Source organism: Puccinia triticina, chromosome 15A, assembly GCF_026914185.1.
Source record: "Puccinia triticina chromosome 15A, complete sequence".
NCBI classification, from domain to species: domain Eukaryota; kingdom Fungi; phylum Basidiomycota; class Pucciniomycetes; order Pucciniales; family Pucciniaceae; genus Puccinia; species Puccinia triticina.
The window spans coordinates 3,314,358-3,333,699 of record NC_070572.1 but is presented as its reverse complement, the minus strand read 5'-3'; the positions used below and the strand labels follow the sequence as shown (position 1 = coordinate 3,333,699).

General features: G+C 47.7%; 4 protein-coding genes across 4 annotated transcripts; 3 read left to right on the top strand and 1 right to left on the bottom strand.

Annotated features, from left to right (window-relative positions):
* Positions 1-216: 216 nt before the first annotated feature.
* Positions 217-2,319, top strand: PtA15_15A309 (uncharacterized protein; the record flags this gene model as incomplete). Its single annotated transcript, XM_053163502.1, has 8 exons — positions 217-493; positions 557-639; positions 733-799; positions 873-982; positions 1,087-1,138; positions 1,228-1,245; positions 1,338-2,185; positions 2,290-2,319. The coding sequence occupies 8 exons, from the start codon at positions 217-219 to the stop codon at positions 2,317-2,319; spliced, it is 1,485 nt and encodes a 494-aa protein (XP_053027471.1).
* Positions 2,320-4,324: 2,005 nt separating this feature from the next.
* PtA15_15A308 (uncharacterized protein) lies at positions 4,325-6,251 on the bottom strand (the record flags this gene model as incomplete). The annotated part of the gene is made up of 4 exons (XM_053163501.1): positions 4,325-4,486; positions 4,560-4,691; positions 4,785-4,883; positions 4,983-6,251. 4 exons carry the CDS (start codon positions 6,249-6,251, stop codon positions 4,325-4,327), a joined length of 1,662 nt encoding a protein of 553 aa, XP_053027470.1.
* Positions 6,252-6,468: 217 nt separating this feature from the next.
* PtA15_15A307 (uncharacterized protein) lies at positions 6,469-8,896 on the top strand (the record flags this gene model as incomplete). The annotated part of the gene is made up of 5 exons (XM_053163500.1): positions 6,469-6,471; positions 8,238-8,366; positions 8,442-8,534; positions 8,599-8,652; positions 8,771-8,896. The coding sequence occupies 5 exons, from the start codon at positions 6,469-6,471 to the stop codon at positions 8,894-8,896; spliced, it is 405 nt and encodes a 134-aa protein (XP_053027469.1).
* A 1,219-nt stretch (positions 8,897-10,115) lies between these two features.
* PtA15_15A306 (uncharacterized protein) lies at positions 10,116-12,550 on the top strand (the record flags this gene model as incomplete). Its single annotated transcript, XM_053163499.1, has 2 exons — positions 10,116-10,253; positions 12,515-12,550. The coding sequence occupies 2 exons, from the start codon at positions 10,116-10,118 to the stop codon at positions 12,548-12,550; spliced, it is 174 nt and encodes a 57-aa protein (XP_053027468.1).
* Positions 12,551-19,342: the final 6,792 nt, after the last annotated feature.

Here is a 19,342-nt window from a genome sequence, read left to right as displayed (position 1 = left end):
CGATCGTCGTTGCCTGGAGACACGAAGCGAGCTGTTCTGAGGTATTTCCTCAGCTGCTAACTATCCACAAACAAGCCACTAACCGCCCGTCTGGGCACTACATAGCCAGGCCCTGGGCTCAGCTGTCTGCATCCACCCGGCCCCAGTTGACCACGCACATTTATCCCCGCATACATCTGCGCAAAGCGATCCCCCCACAAACCCTTTGCTCGATCAATGGCCACCACCACTACCACCACCCCAGCATTCCCCTCACCAGCGGTGCCATCCACCCATCATGATACCGACAGGCTTAATCCGCCCGAGGAGCGTATGCAACAGGTCCTGCCCAGACTCTTCATCGGCGACCTCACCGCTGCCCAGTCCCTCCAGGCCTTGAAGGACTCCCAAATCAGAAACGTCGTCTCCGTCATCAAACACTCGTACCCCCACCATCCCGGCTTCAACCATCTCTCCGTACCCCTCGACGACACCGAACGTACAAATATATGCGGTAAATCGCACCCTTTCTTTTTCCCTATTTTTTGGTCAAGCCGCTGATATCCTGTTGGCACAGAATGGTTCGATACCGTCGCTAGCTGGATCCAAGCCCGTCTGGATGACCCCAACGGATATGGCGTACTGATCCACTGTGTTGCTGTGAGTTGAGAGGAGTTTTGGGCGATACATACTTGTGTAGACGCGAGAGAGCAGCTCTCACGCTTGGAATGTGCACATTCGTTCATGCAATAGGGCGTCAGTCGCAGCACCACCCTGTTGGCTGCGTACTTGATGAAAGCCTACCGATTAACCACCGATGGTATGTGTATCTATTTAAAACTACTTGCATGCTTGACATACATCAACTCCCTTTTTTCGGCCGCGGTCCACAGAAGCGGTTGGCTTCATAGCATCCAAGAGACCACAAGTCCAACCGAACGATTTCTTCTTCCACCAGCTCGAAATGTATGAACGTTGCGACTGCGAATGGAACCCTGTCAAAGTGACTTTTTTTTTTCTTCCCGTCTGATGTTTCGGAACATGTTTCACGTCCTCGTCGTCTTTTATCTTCTGACATTTTCTGTATTGCTTTTCCTGCATCAAAAGTATCAGGAGCAGCGCCGGTTCCTCATGAGCTTCGTGGCCGACGAAATGAAAGGTGAGCCGATCCAGATCCAGCCCCTTTCGAATACTGCTGCTGAGTGAAAGTTCTAATCCAAACTTATTTTGCGACCAATGATGGATCAGACGGAGCTGGAGCCCAAAGTATGTCGCATAGAGATCTGTTCAGCAAAGAGAGGCGGAAGACGACTGACGCATTTGGTGCCCGATTTTTGACCGCATTGACAAACCTATAGAACTGATCCTGGCCTACTACCCCTCACCCGCCCCGTCGCCGGCCGAGGGCACGAGCCTAGCGATGACGGCGCTGAAGACGAGTTCAGTGGAGACGAAGCTGAACACGCCGAGTCTGCTGACGGCCGCGAGTATAGCGAGCCAGCCTATGTCTATGTCGCTTGCACAGCCTCCAGCGCGGCGGCGATTGACGAAGAAGAGCGAATCGAGCGCGAGTTCCGGCGGCTTGACGAAGGCGCGGGTCTCGGAGACGCAGCCGGTGGTCGAGAAGCTGGGGAAGGGTCAAGTGGTGATCCAAGGGCGCAGACTGCGCTGCAAGATGTGTCGACGCGAGCTTGCTGGGCGGGACCACATCCTGTTCCACTCTCCCGGAAAGGGCCAGCAGGCCTTCGCGCCCCAACGGCAGGACATGGCCCAGTTCCGGCTCGACCAGCTCTCTCCGGACCGCAAGCCGCCCGCCACCGACCCTCCTTCCCGTCCGCTGGCAGGCCTCAGTAGTCTGCGCATCGCTGTCCCGCCCAACGGCCTCCGAAACCCGGCTGAGCCGGGGGCAACCGGCTCGGACGAAGATTCCGGCACATCCTCGCCGTCGCCCCCGACGTCGTCGGCCACCAGCCGCGAGTCCCCCGCCGCCCTCCACCTCAACCTCCATTCTCCCCCCCTCTCCACTTCCACAGACTGCTCCCCCTACTTCGTTGAGCCCCTCAGTTGGATGGGAAACACCCTCCAGGCTGGTCACTTGCATGGCAAACTCCTCTGTCCGGGGTCCCACTGCGCCGCCAAACTCGGATCGTTCGATTGGGCGGGCTCGCAGTGCAGCTGCGGCGCTTGGATCACACCCGCTTTCCAGGTCCGTCTCTCCTCTATCTCCTTCCCTTTCTCTTCTTCTCGGCTTGCTTCAGTCCGCTCGCAGTCTGACCTGTTTTCCTTGCTTTTCTGCCCGGTTCCTTCTAGATTCTGCGGTCCAAAGTAGATGAAATATAGTCAAACTTACGCATCTTGCAAGCAACCCCCTCCTCATTTCGATTGCACCCGACTTCCCCACCCTGTCCGTTGTGCCAAGCCGCAGATCCATATTACCATCGTTGTTACCACTCGACTCTTCTCACGCAAAGAACACTGCTTCCACACTTCTCACTGCTACTCCATTTGTTTTTTTTCGTGTCTATCTTTCTTTGGCTTTGAATTATTAGTGCATGCTTATACATCCATGGCTGTCTGAGAAAGTAGGCTCAATGATCGGTAATTCCCAATTAATGGCCCTTGAAATTAACAAATCCACGCTCATGTGGCATTCTTTGACGCGCTGACGGCGACGTTCATTGTATCAGGCAGCTGCTACAACACCCTGCTCTGATTCTGATTAATACATTGTGGCAGATGTGGAGGCGATAACTTACTGCAGCCCGGGGTTTATTTTTTCTTGTAGCTAGCGTAATAGGAAAAGTGAGATGTAAGGATTAGATAGAAACAATATTATATGGTTCTTTTGCAAGCAAGACTATGATTATCATCAGATAAAGGAAATCAATCAAGAGGGAGTTGTCTTTGTTTTAGAGAACATTTGTGGCTACTCTGGGCCTTAATGATTAGGATATGTTTGGCGACAAAATGGGCAGCTTTTTTGCAAGTTCTTGACCATCCACTTATGAATGCATTGGAAGTGGAAGCAATGTGGGCAATTCTTGATTTTTGCAACTTGAGTGAATGACCACTTATTATTTTCAGCTTGTGTAGGTGACTTGAATGGTACAAGGGAAATTCCACATATATTGCTGGCTGGGTCACCAAATGGAACTTGGGATAATATATGATTGCAGGGAATAGAAGTGGAGCTGCCATTGTGATTGCTTCTGGTTTGGTGATAATCAACAGGCTGGTCCTTGTGATTGTAAACTCCAGTTTTCTGGTCCTGAAGCTTTTCTGATTTGCTGCTGGTTCTTCCAAGTCCACTACTCCCACCTGGTTGGCTGGCTGTGGTGGCTAGCAAGTCAAGAGCATTCTCCAATCAGGGTGTCATAACTTGCCCAGTTTTGTTTTGTAACTTGTGTTGGTCTAAGGCATATATCCCAAAATATTGGCATTGCTGTTGACTCAAAATCAGCTTTGGATTCAATTTTCTCTAGGGCTTGGTGGTATTGATCAATCAGCTCGCATTGCCGTTCCGAGTTTGCCAAGGTGTTAGTCGTGATCGGTGGTCCAGTGGTTGTGCGGTACCACTCAAGAGCAGCTTGCATTTCTTTGATCAATGCTTTGCTCTCAGGTGGGTAAGCATTGCCCATTGAGTGATCAGGTTCAAGGCCAAGCCATCACAATTGAAATTTACAAAACTTTGGAGCTAAATTGAAGGCCTTTATGAACAAAACTTTAAAAATTTGGCAAAATGCACAGCAGCATGTAGTAATGGTCACTTAGTCCAATTGATCAATTTTCTATCAAAATCTTCATAAACACCTTGAAATGTGTCCTAAAGTTTTGTAAATTTCAATTGTGAACCCCCCTTGCCAAAACCTCTGTCCAAACCCTTGTGCTTGAACACGACAAGTCCTTCTCTCTCCGGACGGCTCGATGATTTGCGGCGGAGAGTCAGATTCCGAAAGCCTCCACAACGGTTGCTCCTCTTCTACTGGATCTTACTCATAGTGATGTGCTGGAGTATGTTCCCACGGCCTCAGGTATACGGCCAAAGGCAAGCATGGCCCAATGCCCGACTAAAGTGGAGTACATGTCACGTGTGCCCTCAGGCTCAATTGCTTCTTTTGTCCCTTGTTCATTGGTTCTCTCACTTTTAGGGCCACGAGTCCGACTTACTTTTTTCAACTATTTTTTTTATTCCGCCAAATCACACATAAGCAGTGAAAAGTTTTGTTTTCAGCGAAAAGTTTTATTATCTTGGATAGTCCAGAAAAAATACAACAGTCTAAAGAAGAAGCCGATTTTACAATGCTCATCATCAACAGAAAACCAAGTACACAATGCACGTTCGACTTTAGGCGTTGATGATCAAAAGGCCAGAGATGAAGAGCCCGAACAAGACGAGGAGATTTTGGTCGGACAGATGACTCGAATTGTGGTTTGCTCCAGATTGGTTACGCATGCCCGGGTCCTCCAAAAACTCTCTTGATCCTTCTTCGTACCGATATTTTTGCTCCTATTATCCACCAAGGAACGAGGACATTAGGATCTGGTTTACTACGGAGTGGTTGAGACGAGATTACACTTACATCAGTTAGTATTAAACTTTTCATTCCTTCGGACGCGTCGAATCCGCGTTGGGCTTCAGGTGTTAAATATTTCTTGATGGCGTCGAAGCCAGCTTGGTGAGCCATCTTGTCCGTTGCAGAAACAAAATTACCCTATTATTATCAGCGTCGCAAACCAAATATAAAACAAACGATTAATTCCTTGGGGGATGAGAAAGGCTTTTAGGATTCTGTCGAAAGACTTACGAGATAGTTTGCCTCCAGTTGTAGCTGAGTAGGAGTTAATGCTAAGCTTCTCATCTTACCCTCTAAAATCATTTTTTGCTCAGCTGTCAAACTATTCAACTGAAATCATAAAACAAAAAACAAACCAGAAAAACCTCGACGGAACGTCAGAAAAAAAGGACCAAAGATAGAGGAACGGAGAGGAAATTTGAAGCTTACAAATACAGTTTGATTGCCGAGTTGATGGCTATTCAATTTCATTTTAGAAGCGGCCCTCAATCGATTGATCAACTCTTGAGCCTTTAGATCATCCTGAGCATTAACTTGAATCATGCCATTGAACTTTTCAGTGGCGATGAGCTGCGCGAAATCAGGAGTAGTACTGTCGTTGGTTTCTGCTGCTAATGGCAAAGGAGTAGTGACAGTGTCGATTCTGGGGGCAGAAGTGCCCATGATCGGGGCGGATTTCATCGCCTTGGGTGACACTTGACCCGTCCCTGGTCCTGCCATTTCTGCCTGGGAGATTTCCATGGAGCTGTTCATCTGCTGTCCTGGAGACATGGAGCTATTCATCTGCAGTCCTGGAGACATATCCGTGGGCGGCGCTTTTCGATTAGCTTTAGACGCCATCGTCTGGTTGGCTGAAGACGGGAGGCTCGTCGCGCCTATCGAAGACAAGCTGTCGGGCGCCGGAAGGGTCTGGTTTTTGGTCGCCAAGGAGGGCTGGTTTTTAGCGGTTGCGTTCTTCTTGTTGTAGGCAGACATCGTCGCATTCAAGGCAGGGCTATTATTTTTTGTCTGATCAGAGGAGGCGGGACTGATTGTTGATCCTGTCGGAGACGGTGTAAGGCTAGTGTTAGAGGCTTGCTTCATCGAGTACATCGGCGGAATTTTCTGGAATGGTATTAGCGAAGAGAAATCCATCGGTGGCGTCTTTGTCTGATTCTTATCTGCCGGGGCCATCATCTTCTCCGACGGGGTCATTGTCTGAGCCGGGTCCATCATTGTCTGAGGGGGAGACATCATTGTCTGCGGCGGGGTCATCATTGTTTGAGGCGGGGTCATCGTCTGAGCTGAGGTCATCATAGTCTGGGGTGGGGCCATCGTCTGAGGGGGATTCATTCCCATAGCATCACTCATTGGTGGTGTCTGGTTTCTTACCATCGCTGGGTTATTGGGCGGAAACTGGGCTGGCGACTCTTGGATTGAAGATGCGTCTTGAGGTGGAGGGGTTTGTGAGGGAACGCCGGTTCTCGGGTAAGCTCCGCTCTCTTGAACCATTCCAGCTGGGGGCATGGTTCCGGGCCTAGAGGTTGGCTGCTGTTGAGATAAGAACTGCTGTTGGCCGGAGGATGCTTGAGCCATGGGACGGGGTAGCATGTTGGACTGTTGCGGGTTTGGCGCTGGCTGTGCCGTCGGCAGTTGAGCTTGGATGGCGCTGGGTAAAGAGTAGGTCAGGGCCATCAGAAGCCACAAGAAGCTTGCCATCTCGAACGGAGTACGTTGGAGGTGGAAAAGGGAGGCGGGTGGGGTGCAGAACAGATACGAAACTATTAGAGAGGCGATAACTTATTTCAGAGGGCTATTGGGTGATAGTAAAACAAATAAATTAAATAAATAAATGGAATAAACAATTAGAGGGATTAGTAGAAAAAGAAACTCGTAATCTTCCCAAGTAAGAGGGAGTGAGGACTGCACTTCACAAATGGTATGTTCCGTTCACCAGGAACCAGAAGAAGAGAAGAGATGGCGTTTGGAATGTTTGAAAACAAAATGGGATAAGTTATTGCCGTCGGGCTGCCGAGGGGGTTGCCCATATATGTGTTTGTTCTCTTGGGCTTGAAGTGCTGGCGTGACTGAAGTCGACGAGCTGGATTGGGGATAGATGAGGCATGGCTATGACATGGCCAAGGCGTAAGTTCCGGTCGTCCCGAGCAGGACCAGACACCGGGCCGGTTTTTTTCTCTTGTTTTTGAGCGCGTCGGGTTCAATGTTCGGGCTGATGACGCGTATTACACCAGCAGTGCACTGGGCAGTCCCAACCGTTGGACAGAAGGTTGCCATGAAATGCCTCACCAGAGTGTGTGCTGCTAAGCCACCGGCATTCAGAGTGGATCAATTAGTTTTACACAGTGTGCTGAAGAAGTGGTGAATGTATGTCAGTGCTCGCCTTGAGGCCAAGCTCGGCTCCACCCGGTGGTCAGACCACAGAGAGCTCCAGCCAGGTCTTGCCATTTCTCATTCAGAATCAATCCGACATCTTTTCTTGAAGTCCAAGAGGGAAGCTAGAGATTTGTCAAATTTGTAAGTCCGACATTGAGCAAACAGGACCTCCGGTCGCCTCGCTGGCGTTGAAAACAAACCCCCAGAAAAAAAAGAAATCACAAACAACGCACTTTGCGGGGGTGATACAACACTGTTAGCGTTAACGTAGCTCCTCATAGCGTTATGATTCACCGTCAGCTATTAGCAGCTGTGCGCTTACGCTACGCGCACAGGCCGCAAATAAGCAGTCGCGGCGCTGCGTTTCAGCCTGTCTTAGCGGGATTTCGCCGCTAATGGCGCACGCTTTAGCGTACATAGCACAGCTTGCCTTGGCATAGCGTAGCGTAGCGCATCTTGGCGTAGCATAGACAAGTGTAGCGTAGTGGCGCAGTGCGGGGCAATCATAACTAGACCTGTTTTAACTCTTGCCAGAAGGCCAATTCTTGTGCAACCGTACTTATAAGTGTTACCAATTTGAAGAAGATAAGGTACCATTCCAATTTCAACAGTGGGCCAGCTATGTTAACGGGAGCATTGGTGTAGTGTAACGTAGCAAAATTGCGCTATGGTTTAGCGCAGCTGATCGCCTTTCCGCCGGATCTGCGCTGGCGCCACGTGCACAAGGCGTAACATAAAGCACTGCCACGCTGCACTACACGGCGGGGGTGCTTCCTGGCCCGCGCGTTTGTGGAGACGACGGGATCACCAGCTCTGTGAAATCCACGTGGATTTCACTGCTCCCCCCGTCGTCTCCACCCTCCCGTGGAAAATGCGTGGAGACGACGGGAAAGCCCGTCGTCTCCACCCGCCTGGGATTTCCACGTCAAGAATGACGAGGATTCCACGGCCGCCTGTGGGATTGCAGTGGAGCCCACAAGCACACAACATGCAGGGGCAGCCGTGGATTCCTCATTGTTCTCAACAACGGGGAACCCACGCCGTCACGGCTGGCCCTGCATTGCCGGTGGAACCGACAAGAATGCAGCTCACCGGGAGATTAGGGCTAATTTGATGATAACCGCCGCGGCTCAAACTTCCGGTCCGGCTTGATTACTCTGGATGACCCAGGGCAACAAGGGACTTGTGCCAGCAAGCCCAAGGCCCCTGTCGCTGCTGAGCCAACCGCCGACCCCCAACCTTGTTTTGTTTCCCCCCCCCCCCCGCATCTGTTGGGTCCAATCAGACTGCACGCTGACGTTGCCTGCCCAGGACGCTGCTCCTGCATCCCCTCAAGCGCCCGCCGTCGAGGCTGTCGAAGCCTCACCGGCCAAGGCCGCTGCTGCTCCCGCAGAGACACCAGAGGAGGCAAAAGTTGAGAAGAAGGAAAAGTCCCCCAAAGTCAGCCGATTCATCTTCCTCTCTCTCTCTCTCCCAGAGCTGTCCACTCATCTCTTCATGCTTCTTTTGGTGCAGGACTTGGCCAAGCTGGCCCAACGGTTCAGCGGCCGCTTGTTCGGCGCTGTTGGCGAGAAGAAGAAAGAGGCCGAATCGGCAGCCCCCGCTGAGGTAAGCACACTATCCCCCTCTGCCAGAGTCGCTGTTGCTGAGCAGCTTTCTTCCGCACCATCAGCCCGCGCCCGTCTCCGACGCCGCCCCGCAGATTCCTGCCAACACTACGCCCGAGGTCTTGTAGGCGGCCACCAAGCCCGCCCCTGTGATCGCAGCCGCCGCATGATCCTTCCCTCTGCCTTTGATGCCTCTCTCTTCCCTTCCTGCCCCGGTTTCCCGCTTTACTCAACTAGGTCTTCATCGCGATAGAGACCGAGCTCTTGGAAAACAAGCCGAGCTTCTCGAACAACGCTGCTTTCAGAGCAGCTCTGCACGACAAGATCGGCCAGGAGGTTGTCCAAGGGTTACTTGGCCTCTGAGCCACCTCTTGTCCCAAGCACTCTTTGTCTGACGAATACGACAGCAATCATCGGACGACAAGCGAGAATAGCAGAAGACAGACGCCAAGCACGCCGGAGATTGTGCCGGGTACTCCCACCCGCAGTCATCATTGCGGTGTCAACTGGTTGATCATCGCGCTCACTGATGTCTCTTCAGGAGTCTGGTGGACTAGTGGTGATTGTCAAGATTTGGCAATGATTGCCTTATTTTCTTGGCTCTATTTTTATTCTCTCTCCTGTTGTAAAATAGGATCTATTGTTGTTTTTCTTTTTTAAATCCATGGAATGCAGCATATGCTACCCTGTACTCCAGATGAATATGAATTGCTGCAAAACAATCCAGTTTTTATAGCTGGTGTCCGGATTGCCTGTTGTGGGCTTGACCCGCCCGTGGGTATCACGGCGAATCCACGGGGAGTCCACGGTTGAAGGACCCGTGATCCACCCGTGGGCCCGACCTTCACGTTGTGATCACAGGGAATTCACGGGGATTCCACGCAGTGCGGAAATCTGCCGTGGAATCCACGGGTGATCCTCCCGGTGGTGATCCTGTGTGTGATTCCCTGGACCAAAAGCCGCTGGTCCGACCTTGCGCGCGGCTACCACGTGGAGTCCTCGTAGATTCCGCGTGATTTCCCCGTGGACGGACTCCCCGGGTGTACAACGCGAGCTTAACTAAGCCTCTCGATCGGAGGGTCGGGGGGGCCCAACCCCGCGTCCCGAAGGGACGCTCTCCGAAGGAGAAACTAAGCCTCTCGATCGGAGGGTCGGGGGGGCCCGACCCCTCGTCCCGAAGGGACGCTCTCCGAAGGAGAGGCTTACTTGTAAAGTCAGACCCGCGGCCTGAGGACAGCCAAATTTTGGCAGGGAAATGATGAAAAATAAACTCAAGACAGAATTCCAACTAAACCACAAATCCTTTTTAAATGCCTTTTGGCATGATTATAGCTGCCCATCTTGGGAATCTGCTGGCTTTTATTTGGTAAAATTTGGCCATAAATAGCCTGCTCAGCAGACTTTTTTGCAAGGGCATTTGCAGGTTTGGTGAATTAAAGTTTGATGACCCTCCGGATTATAATTTCTTTGGATCAGACCAAGTCTCACGGTTTTTTTCAAGTATCAACTTACAAACATACAATTTTGATGGGAATTTTAAATTGGGTCCACAATCTACCTTTACAGTTGAACTCTGCCAACGATGACTAGAAAATCAAAACGCATCCCGACGGCAAATCGCCATCTAAGCACTCCATCCGTGAACGCGAAGCAAAGTAAACCGGGACAAAAGACGAGTCCGAAATCAACTCGAAGTACTTCAAAGAAACTCAATACCGGCGTGACCATCCTCAAGAAGCTTCTTCAAAGCAACGACTCGGATTTAAAGGCGGCAATTGCATCCCAAGCAAAGAGGTTCTACGGCGGCGAAGAAGCCAAACCCCTTCAAATCGATGCGGTTGCAAATCTTGCGCGGGGTCGGCCCACGTTTCTGTTGGCTGGGACTGGATTTGGAAAGTCGAGAATATCAGAAATCTACTTTAAGCTCTTGCCTCAAAACACAAAGCCTGTTGTTCTTGTTCTGAACCCCCTGGATGCCTTGGGGGACAATCAAGTGGCCAAGAAGAAAGGCAAATTCACTGCCATCAATTTAACAAAGCTTACTTTCAACAAAAACGTAGCGGAGGAAATCAAGCAGGGCGATTATAATTTTGTGTATCTCAGCCCGGAGATATTTTTGAACAACAAGCTTTGGGATTTGGTATACTTCAGCACAGAATTCCAGCAACGACTTGCCTTGGTAGTGGTAGACGAGGCCCACATGGTGTACCTTTGGGGACTAGTGGAGAGTAATGGAAGGAGAGTGAATGCGGTCTTTATTCAACTGGAAGACATCGGAATCTTTCGACCGTCTTACGGTAAAATTGCGGTGCACTTACAATTTCGAAACAGCGCACCTATACTGCTTCTTTCAGCGACTTGCCGACCAGTTGCGATGGATGCCATCTTGAAAAGCTTGAAATTGACGCAGGATCTAGTTGACATCATGCAAGGTGAATTGACTCGCACAGAAATTTGTATCATCCGCATCAAAATGAATTCTTCGCTGCAATCAAACTTGGACCTACTAAATGTTTTCCCTTTGAAAGAGAAGACTTCAAATGAAGATCTTGTACCCACTTTGATCTACAGCGGAACTCGTGCTCGAACACTTACAGTTTTGAAAGTGCTTGACATGGCCCGGGGGACCCCTCAAAATTGTTTGGATCCAAATAATACTTTGGCAAGGCAATTCCATGCTTGTACCGGCGATAAAGATAAAGATTTGGTCGTTGAAGGGTTTTTGAACGGGAAATTTCCGATAATATCCTCGACAATGGCCCTTGGCCTTGGGCAAAATTGGAAGCGCGTTAGGTGTGTCATCCACATGGGCAGGGCCGATCCTGCAAATATACTTCAAATGATTGGAAGGTACAGCTGAATACACTCTTATCTGTCGAAATAATCATTTTTGCTTACTTACATGAGTTATTTCCTGCTCCAGGTGTGGGAGAGATGGGAAGAATGGTCTTGCAATCCTCTTCGTCGAAGGAAATCGGAAGGGGGGAAAAAATACAATGAATGATTTTACAAATATTCATCAACAGTCGGATGATGATCGTATGGACGCACTTGCTATTACCCCTCTATGCCTTCAAGTGGTATTCGCGATAGACAACAAACACGGCTATATCCCTCTTTCCAAGGATGATCCGCACTACATCGCCGAGATTGAACGTGAGAAAGCTCTGAAGTTTCTACCATGCAGTTGCAGCAATTGCAACGTTGAATCCGGAGACAAACTTGTCCGAAACCTCAAGGAATTAACCCAAGACAACTTTGACGACGCGATGATCGATCAGCTAGAATTCTCAGATTCGACTAACATCAATCCTAACAAGAGAAAGCACACTCGTCATGCTGGAAAAACCTCGCTGGGTTGTGAGGAAGATCAGGTCATTGTCCACAAATTCAAAGATCTCTTGCTCTCGTCTTTCCACAAGTATTATGACACTCGGATGGGCAGATCATCTCGGTTTGCTGGCCGTGATGTATTCCGCGAAGAGCACGCCAAGGCAATCATTTCTAATCTCGATGAATTACAAGATATGGCCAATCTAAAAAAACTGATCGGTGGCGAGGCCATAGATGGACAACTCCAGTTTTTGATGGATTTAATTACTAGATTCAAAGGCGATGTGAGCTATCAAAAACATATCATGAATCAAGAGCGACTGAAGGAGGAGGCGGAGGAGTTCAAGAAGGCAAAGAGAAGGGAATCGGCTGCTCGCTACCGAGCAAACAAGCGAATGAAGGCACTTGCAGCCTCTCAAAGCAACTCGACCGCTCAAAGCAACTCTACCGCTGTGTGAATACAGGAATTCAGGTATCCAAAAACAATGCCTGGGCTATCGAAGTCGACGGGACCGGAAACAACAAGCAAAGCGTGCGCGGGGCGGCCGAAGGCGAATCAGAAAGAGGTCAATTATGTGCGGGTTACATTTCAAAACAAGTCTTGGGGGTGACTGTTTGTTCATTTTCTTCCTGATCTTCTTCTTCAAGATCAGTTGGATCTTCTTGGACAATACTTTGGTTTAGTTCTCCGGCAGGAGCATCCCAGAAAAAATGCAATTTTAGTCGAGATATTTTTCCCGAAGTAATATCATTCTGAAGGACTTTAAGTCCTTCTAACAAGAGGTCTTTGCAGTCTGGAACAGATTGCTTTGTGTCTTTGTGGTCTTTATCCGTGATGTCTTCATTACGAGCCATGCGAACAAACATTTCAAGTGATTGAGTGGTGATATCGTTCTTGTGAGATTGATAGACCAGTCGCCCACCCCTTTCCATCCTAAGGCTGAGGAACATTGAACGGAGCTGGATGGAGAGTCAGATGTGAAATCTTGTCTTTTTAAATGTGGACATGGCTCACCAAGTTCATGTTTAACGAAAAAATCTCCTGCAACCTTTCGACCTGGGTGCCAAAGCCAGTTTGATTATAAAGGAATTTCAGCGAGTAATTCTGCAGCTCCAGATAGTAATCCTTGGCAACAAAATGGTTTTGCCGGCCACTTGGTGACATGAGAAGAGTGTGGAGAATATACTTGCTAATGTCGGGGGGAAGTATATTCTGGAGGAGAAGGACCATGCGAGGTAGGTAAGATCAATAGTTCACGAGTCCCGGTAGCGCCTGAGTCATGATTGACCAGATTTTCCACATTTTCATGACTCGACCAATATCTCCTGCCTTCATGGCACGATTAGCCTCCACAACGGTGGAAAAGTCATGCAAACGGAGGAGAAGTGCATGTAACTTTGGTGAGCTGTCTCTAGAGGTGGCTCGGCGAGCCTCGGGTGAAAAAAAATTGGTATAGCACGCTTCTATGGTTTCGTTCCATTGAGTGGTAGCAATCTTTGGTTGCACATTGGGAATAGGTTCATTTTCGGTACCCATCATTAAACTAAAACATACAAAAATTAGCACGAGAGTAGAGTATTCATTCAGAGTGAAAAACACAACAGCCTTACCAAAGACAATAAAAAATGGTTGCTTCATGGACTTTTTTGATATTGTTAATCATAGACGTGAAGTCCTTTTTAGGGATAGCCTTCTCCGGAGGGATTCCCAGTGCATGCAAGTACTGCCACGCGCCAAGATCATTTGATTGCTCTTGGTCTCCGAAGTGTGCTGTCAAGATACTCTGTGCAATGTTCCACAGGGTGTGTGAAGCCCCCAGCTGAAAAGAGATGTTGTGAAGTCGGTGATCAGGAAAATTGCTTGGGGTGCGCAGCGTCCGAAGTGAGTTGAAGTTCTGAGATGTCCCAAGGTCTCCATCAATGAGCTGAACTCGCGAGCAAAACTCCTCTGGCTTTAGGCCGATTTGATTGATGATCATTTCGATAACTTGTCCAAAGCCTTCCCCGGAATTATCAGAAGCTTCCATGAGCTTCAGCATCTGAATTTTTGGTGGCAAGCAGTCTATCGGATCAATCGGAGGAGGCTTCCTTGAGATTGCCAATTTTGGATCCAATGGTTGTGCCATGTAATGATACATGACTTGTGCAATTTGGCTTTTAAGAACTTCCTCAAAATGTATGTTCTCTTCATACGTTGGTAGGAACAGAGATGGTTGAATTTCGAAATCAGGAAGATGGCTGAGGGCTGTGTAATACGAGTCTAATGTAAATTTTGTGTGATCAACAGAGGCTAAAAGGGATGGCGGTGGATGATGGATATAGCCCCAGGTGCCATGAAACATCATTGATCGATGGCCAATTGAATGTGTATGCACACGTTGCTCCATGTCGACATTATCGATGCACAAACTTGGGCCCAATGGAAAGCTTTCATTGAGCTTCATTGCCGTCTTCAGTTCAGATGCCGCACAAGAAGATAAAACCGTGAGAGCACTGATTGCGGTTTGTCGACAGGATGTAAGACCAATTAGTTGGAGATATTCATTCATCCGCTCAGTCAAGCCAGCTGAAACAAATTGTATGCTATTAAAAAGCTGAAGTCCATTGTGTCGGCGGTTCCTAGCAAACGAAACCATGGAACAAATGGTTGCAGCAATCTGAATTATTGGCCAGTCAGCAATGCACCGAAAAAAACAAACAGCTAATACCAGATATATCCATCACCTTAGTTTTCCGATCAACCGGAGTAGGGCTGGGTTCTATTTCTATCCCTTCCAGGTTCAACAGCGCATCTTCACCTGTATTGTGGCGATCCTCTGAAGGTCCATTATCGTCTTTGTCACCATCATTCATGGTCCGCTTCAGCAGTGTGAACAGGAAGGGTGTGTGTTCTTCCGTGAGCAACCTTTTGCGTTCCAACACGGCTTTGGGTGTAAAAAAGGGGAGCCCAATCTCTTGGCTGCTATAAAACGATCCATTTGGGTAATACCCGCTCGGGGGTCTCTCTTGACGTAGTATCTCAACAGCCTTTATTTGGAAATATCCTTCAGTGAGCATGCATATGCTAAATGCTCTGAAATAGATCAAGAGCACAAAATACTGACCTCATCCTTGATAAATTCTTTCCACATAGCGGCTCCTTTGGGTGTACTGGTAGCTGTAGTCTTAACAGCTTGAACAACTTCCAGAGCTCCTTCTAGCCCAGTACCGGTGCGCCAGTATGGTCGTCGGAAGGCAATATCTGAATCATTTGAGCGAAGAAAACCAGTGATGAATACCTTTGGTGTCATCTTCATCTTCTGGAGTTCTTTGCAGATGTGCAGAATTTTTTCGGCTTCGGTACGTGGTGGTTGAATATTTGAATGGTTGTCCATCTCGTATAGCTCGTCTACATCATGTAATTCTTCAATTGTGCTGGTACGTGGTAGGCCGGCCATTGATCTAGCTCAAAGTCGAGTATTTGCTGTTTGAGGTTATGATAGGCTATGGTGGCACCGGAATTGTGCTGGCCAGCAGTGAATAAACCAAAAAATTATGTCTATGCCTTTTGATGTATACCTTATACTATTCATGCACTAAGGACCGGATCTATCCGGGATTGTATCTGGGCCTGAATTTGGCGGATTGTTCAAAGCTGTCATACTTATCCATCCCCCTAGTTGCCAACTGCTATGGGTATGTGGATTTTTGAGGGCTGTACAGATACCAGAAAAAGGCCAGCTTTTCAATGGTCTAGGAGGCGTGACATGAATCTGGGTGGTTGTGGGGGATATTGAGGTTGTAATGCCCTCCCCAGCCAAATGGCTGGTTGCGCTCAGGCAAGATTTGGGACATTATATTCAAGTCCCTCCTTTGGAGGCGCTTCGCGCCTCCTCGGAAGGAAGGGACTTGTGTTAAGTTAGACTACAACGCTTGTTAGCGTCATCTTGCCCTTTCTGCCGCTAAAAGTGCTCTAGCCTAGCGTAGCACTACAAACAGTTTCACAGGGCTGCCACAAGGTTTGCAACAATATCATTGCATGGCCCTGTAGCCTAGCAACCCAGTGCTTCTTGTGAGTTCTTGCCAGCCTTTTCCACTCTTACAAGATGATTTGGGTGTTAGTTAACTAGTTTTTGGGGCATGGCTTGTTGTACAACACGCTAGTGGTCTTCAAGATTGGATCAGAACCGCATAACATAAATTTATGAATGTCTTTTGACTGTGATTCTGTAAAAATGTCCCTGCCAAAGTCACTTATGATTTTATGTTTATGTATTTATGATTTCAGTTTTGAGGACCACTAATACTACTTCTCCAGCTTCCCAACAAGCAGATTTTGCTGATCTTTCCATCTAGAATATTTGATCCAGTCATTCCTACTTTGGGTGAGAGCCTTCTGAGTGCTACTCTGAAGGCATGAGCTACTTGATTTCTCAACATGTACACCTGAAGAAAAAGAATATTAGAACTCAAGCTTTTTTTCTATATCTAAGCGGAACGATTACATGTATGTATGTACTGAAGTACTTACCCAGGTGCTTATGGGTATCTCAATTCCTACTGTCAATCTGATACTTTCCAAAAAATGACAGGCCAGTTTTTCATGCTATTGCAGACTGGTTGTTTTTGTTGGTGATCAAAAGGGATTCATGTTTCCTTCAAGAAACCCCTGTTTGGTCTCCTGGGCATCCAGCAGACAGCTGGGAGAAAGCTCAACATTCTTAGGCAGGAACACACACCCAGTAATTGTTTTACTCTGGCTGAACCTGCCCCACAAACAATTTAGTGTGTTCTAGTGAGTTCCCCAAATCTGCCTGATTTCTGAATACAGATCACAACATGTATTTTTTTGTATCTATGCACACTACAAGAAAAGCTCCAGAAACTTCTAGCAGTTGAGATGCCAAAGCTCAAAGGAAGCTGGTAGAGAAGGTCACTTCAAAAACCCGCTGCGGGTGTCCGCTATCCACTGGTGGATACCCGCCAATTTCAGCGAGTATCTGCCACCGGATGCAGATGTGAGATTCTGAGAAACCTCAGTGGATACCAAGGTATCTAAACGGGTATCCGCTCATTCTAGGGCCTATGTGAGCCACAGCTGTGCAACACACCATCTCTGAACTGGCTTGCCTGCCCCCACCCCCAAGACTCACTGCTGACATTCACCACCCCAAAAAGGGAGGAAACATGTGCATGTTGCCATGCTTGAAACATTGATATTATACAGAAATTACTCATATAATAGCCTTGAGTTACAATTGTATTACTCACTTTCAATCCTGGTGTTATATTTAGTGTAATTCAAACGTACCATCCACAGATGTGTTTTACTCAAATCCAGTAGTTTTATTTTATGCTTATTTAGTAGACAGTACTCATTTTTAAAGTCACCTTTTTTCCCTGTTGTTATTCTGTTGACTGTAGAATCATTAAATTTGTAAGGAAGGCTGACAGCTTAGGATGAAACACCCCATTAAGATGTGTTTGCAAATTGTATCTGAAATATAAGAAATATAAGAATACTAAAAGAAATAATTTTGCCATTCAAAGAGACAATATGTCAAGGTGAAAAAGCATGATGCCTAGAATGCCGCCTGACTTTTGATCTTCAAGAAATTTTTCACAGTATGTTGTATTTTGATCAAGATGAATTGCATGCCAGGATTGCTGAGCTGGTCCTGTTTTTCTGTGTGCTAACAAGTGCAGGCAGTTCTGTGTTCCAGTTCAAAGTTCTAAGATGGTGTAGCAAGCAACATATTATATATGTTACCTCTCAAAGAAGCAAAATGTATCACTTAAAAAGTTTATAACTTAATCCAAATTTCAAAGTTATTGGGAGATTGCAATGAGCGCCTAGATTGGGTGATCATTCCTTATGAGTGTGTACTGGTTTTGAAGCCATGTGTATTTATCACAACCGCGACATTCATAGTCTTACAATTTGATTTTTGCTATGGGATGTTAGTTGCATGGTTGCCGAGTTTACTGTCAGCTTACACATTGGGTTTGATATCAACTTCAATCAACAAAATCTGAGCAGCAAATTTTGGGACCTATTGACAAGCTTTCGACCAAAAGTTTGTGTAGGCACTCAGTCAACCCCACACTTGACCAAAGCTTACCACATAGGTCACCCGCAATGACCGGGATCACTAGATATGTATTTCATCTGTTATTCCCCTCTCCTACTATCTATCTATCAACTATTATTGCTAAACTGCCTGTTCGATTTCTTCTAAATAAAAATGAACCCACCCCCAGAGAAAAGTACCCAAAGCGAAAACCGAAAGAACCTCGAATGCCTTGGAACAGTCTCCGCTAACTGTGTAATGGTTGCCGGCCTTCGAGGATCAATCAAATACCCAAGCCAAACGCGCGAGCTCCTTCAAAAAGGACCTGAGAGCATCAATGTCTTTACCTGGCTAGGGGCGCAAGCCGGGCATGTCTCCGAGCCCCTCTCTGGTGTTTTGCAAAAGTTGCTTGTGGGGCCCATTGGCACGGTGTCAACAGAGCTCGATACATTTTTGAATTGCGAGCCACATGATCAAAGCTCGCCCAAGACGTCATTCCCAACCGTTATTATGGATGCCACCCTTGTCGCTTCCCCCACACCAACACCTACTCTCACGGTAGTCTTAATGCTGTTTGTCGCTTCTTCACACTCTGCCGAGGTAATTCAAATATTTCGCGAAAGCGGTCTGCAAGCCGAGAGGATCGAACGCTTAGTGATATGCCCATTATCGACGTTGGCCAATTGGGAGGCGGAAATCCATAAGCACCTCGACCAGAGCCTTACCAAGTACGCTGTGTATCACAGAGAAGAACGCAAACAGTGGACAGCACAAATGCTTTGGGACAATGATATCGTTCTTGTCACTTATGATACGGTAGCGAATCTTTATGAGTCCAGATGTGATGCTTTATTTGAAGCAACCTGGTTTTGTACCATATTGGATGAAGGCCAGTGAGTTCATTCTGGCCTGTATAATGTGCTTAAAGGATGCACTGCTGACTGTTATTTTTTTCACTAGCTTGATTCGTGACTCAGCGACAAAGCGAAGCCGGGCAATTCTAGCGTTGGAGACCCAACGGAAACTATGCTTGACAGGAACCCCGTTGCAGAATAACTTAAGCGACCTTTACACGTTGATCAGATTTATAAAGGTGGACCTGTGGATGAGAGAAGAGGTTTGGCAGACGTTCATCAAACCAAACATACGACGAAAATCCGAGAAAGCAATCGAATTGCTTCAACAACTTCTGGCAACTGTTTCGATAAGGAGACTGAAAACAGATGTGCTCCGTTTACCACCAAAAGTAGAACAAAAAGTAGGCTTACAGATGCCAGAACCTTGGGCGGAAGACTACCGCCAGCGATATCACATTTTTGCCGACAAGTATGGACTCGACCAAGAAAATGAAAGCTGGGATTCAGCAGAATTTTTTCAACAATTGACTATGCTCCGACTTTATTGCAATCACCCACGATTGGCTGGT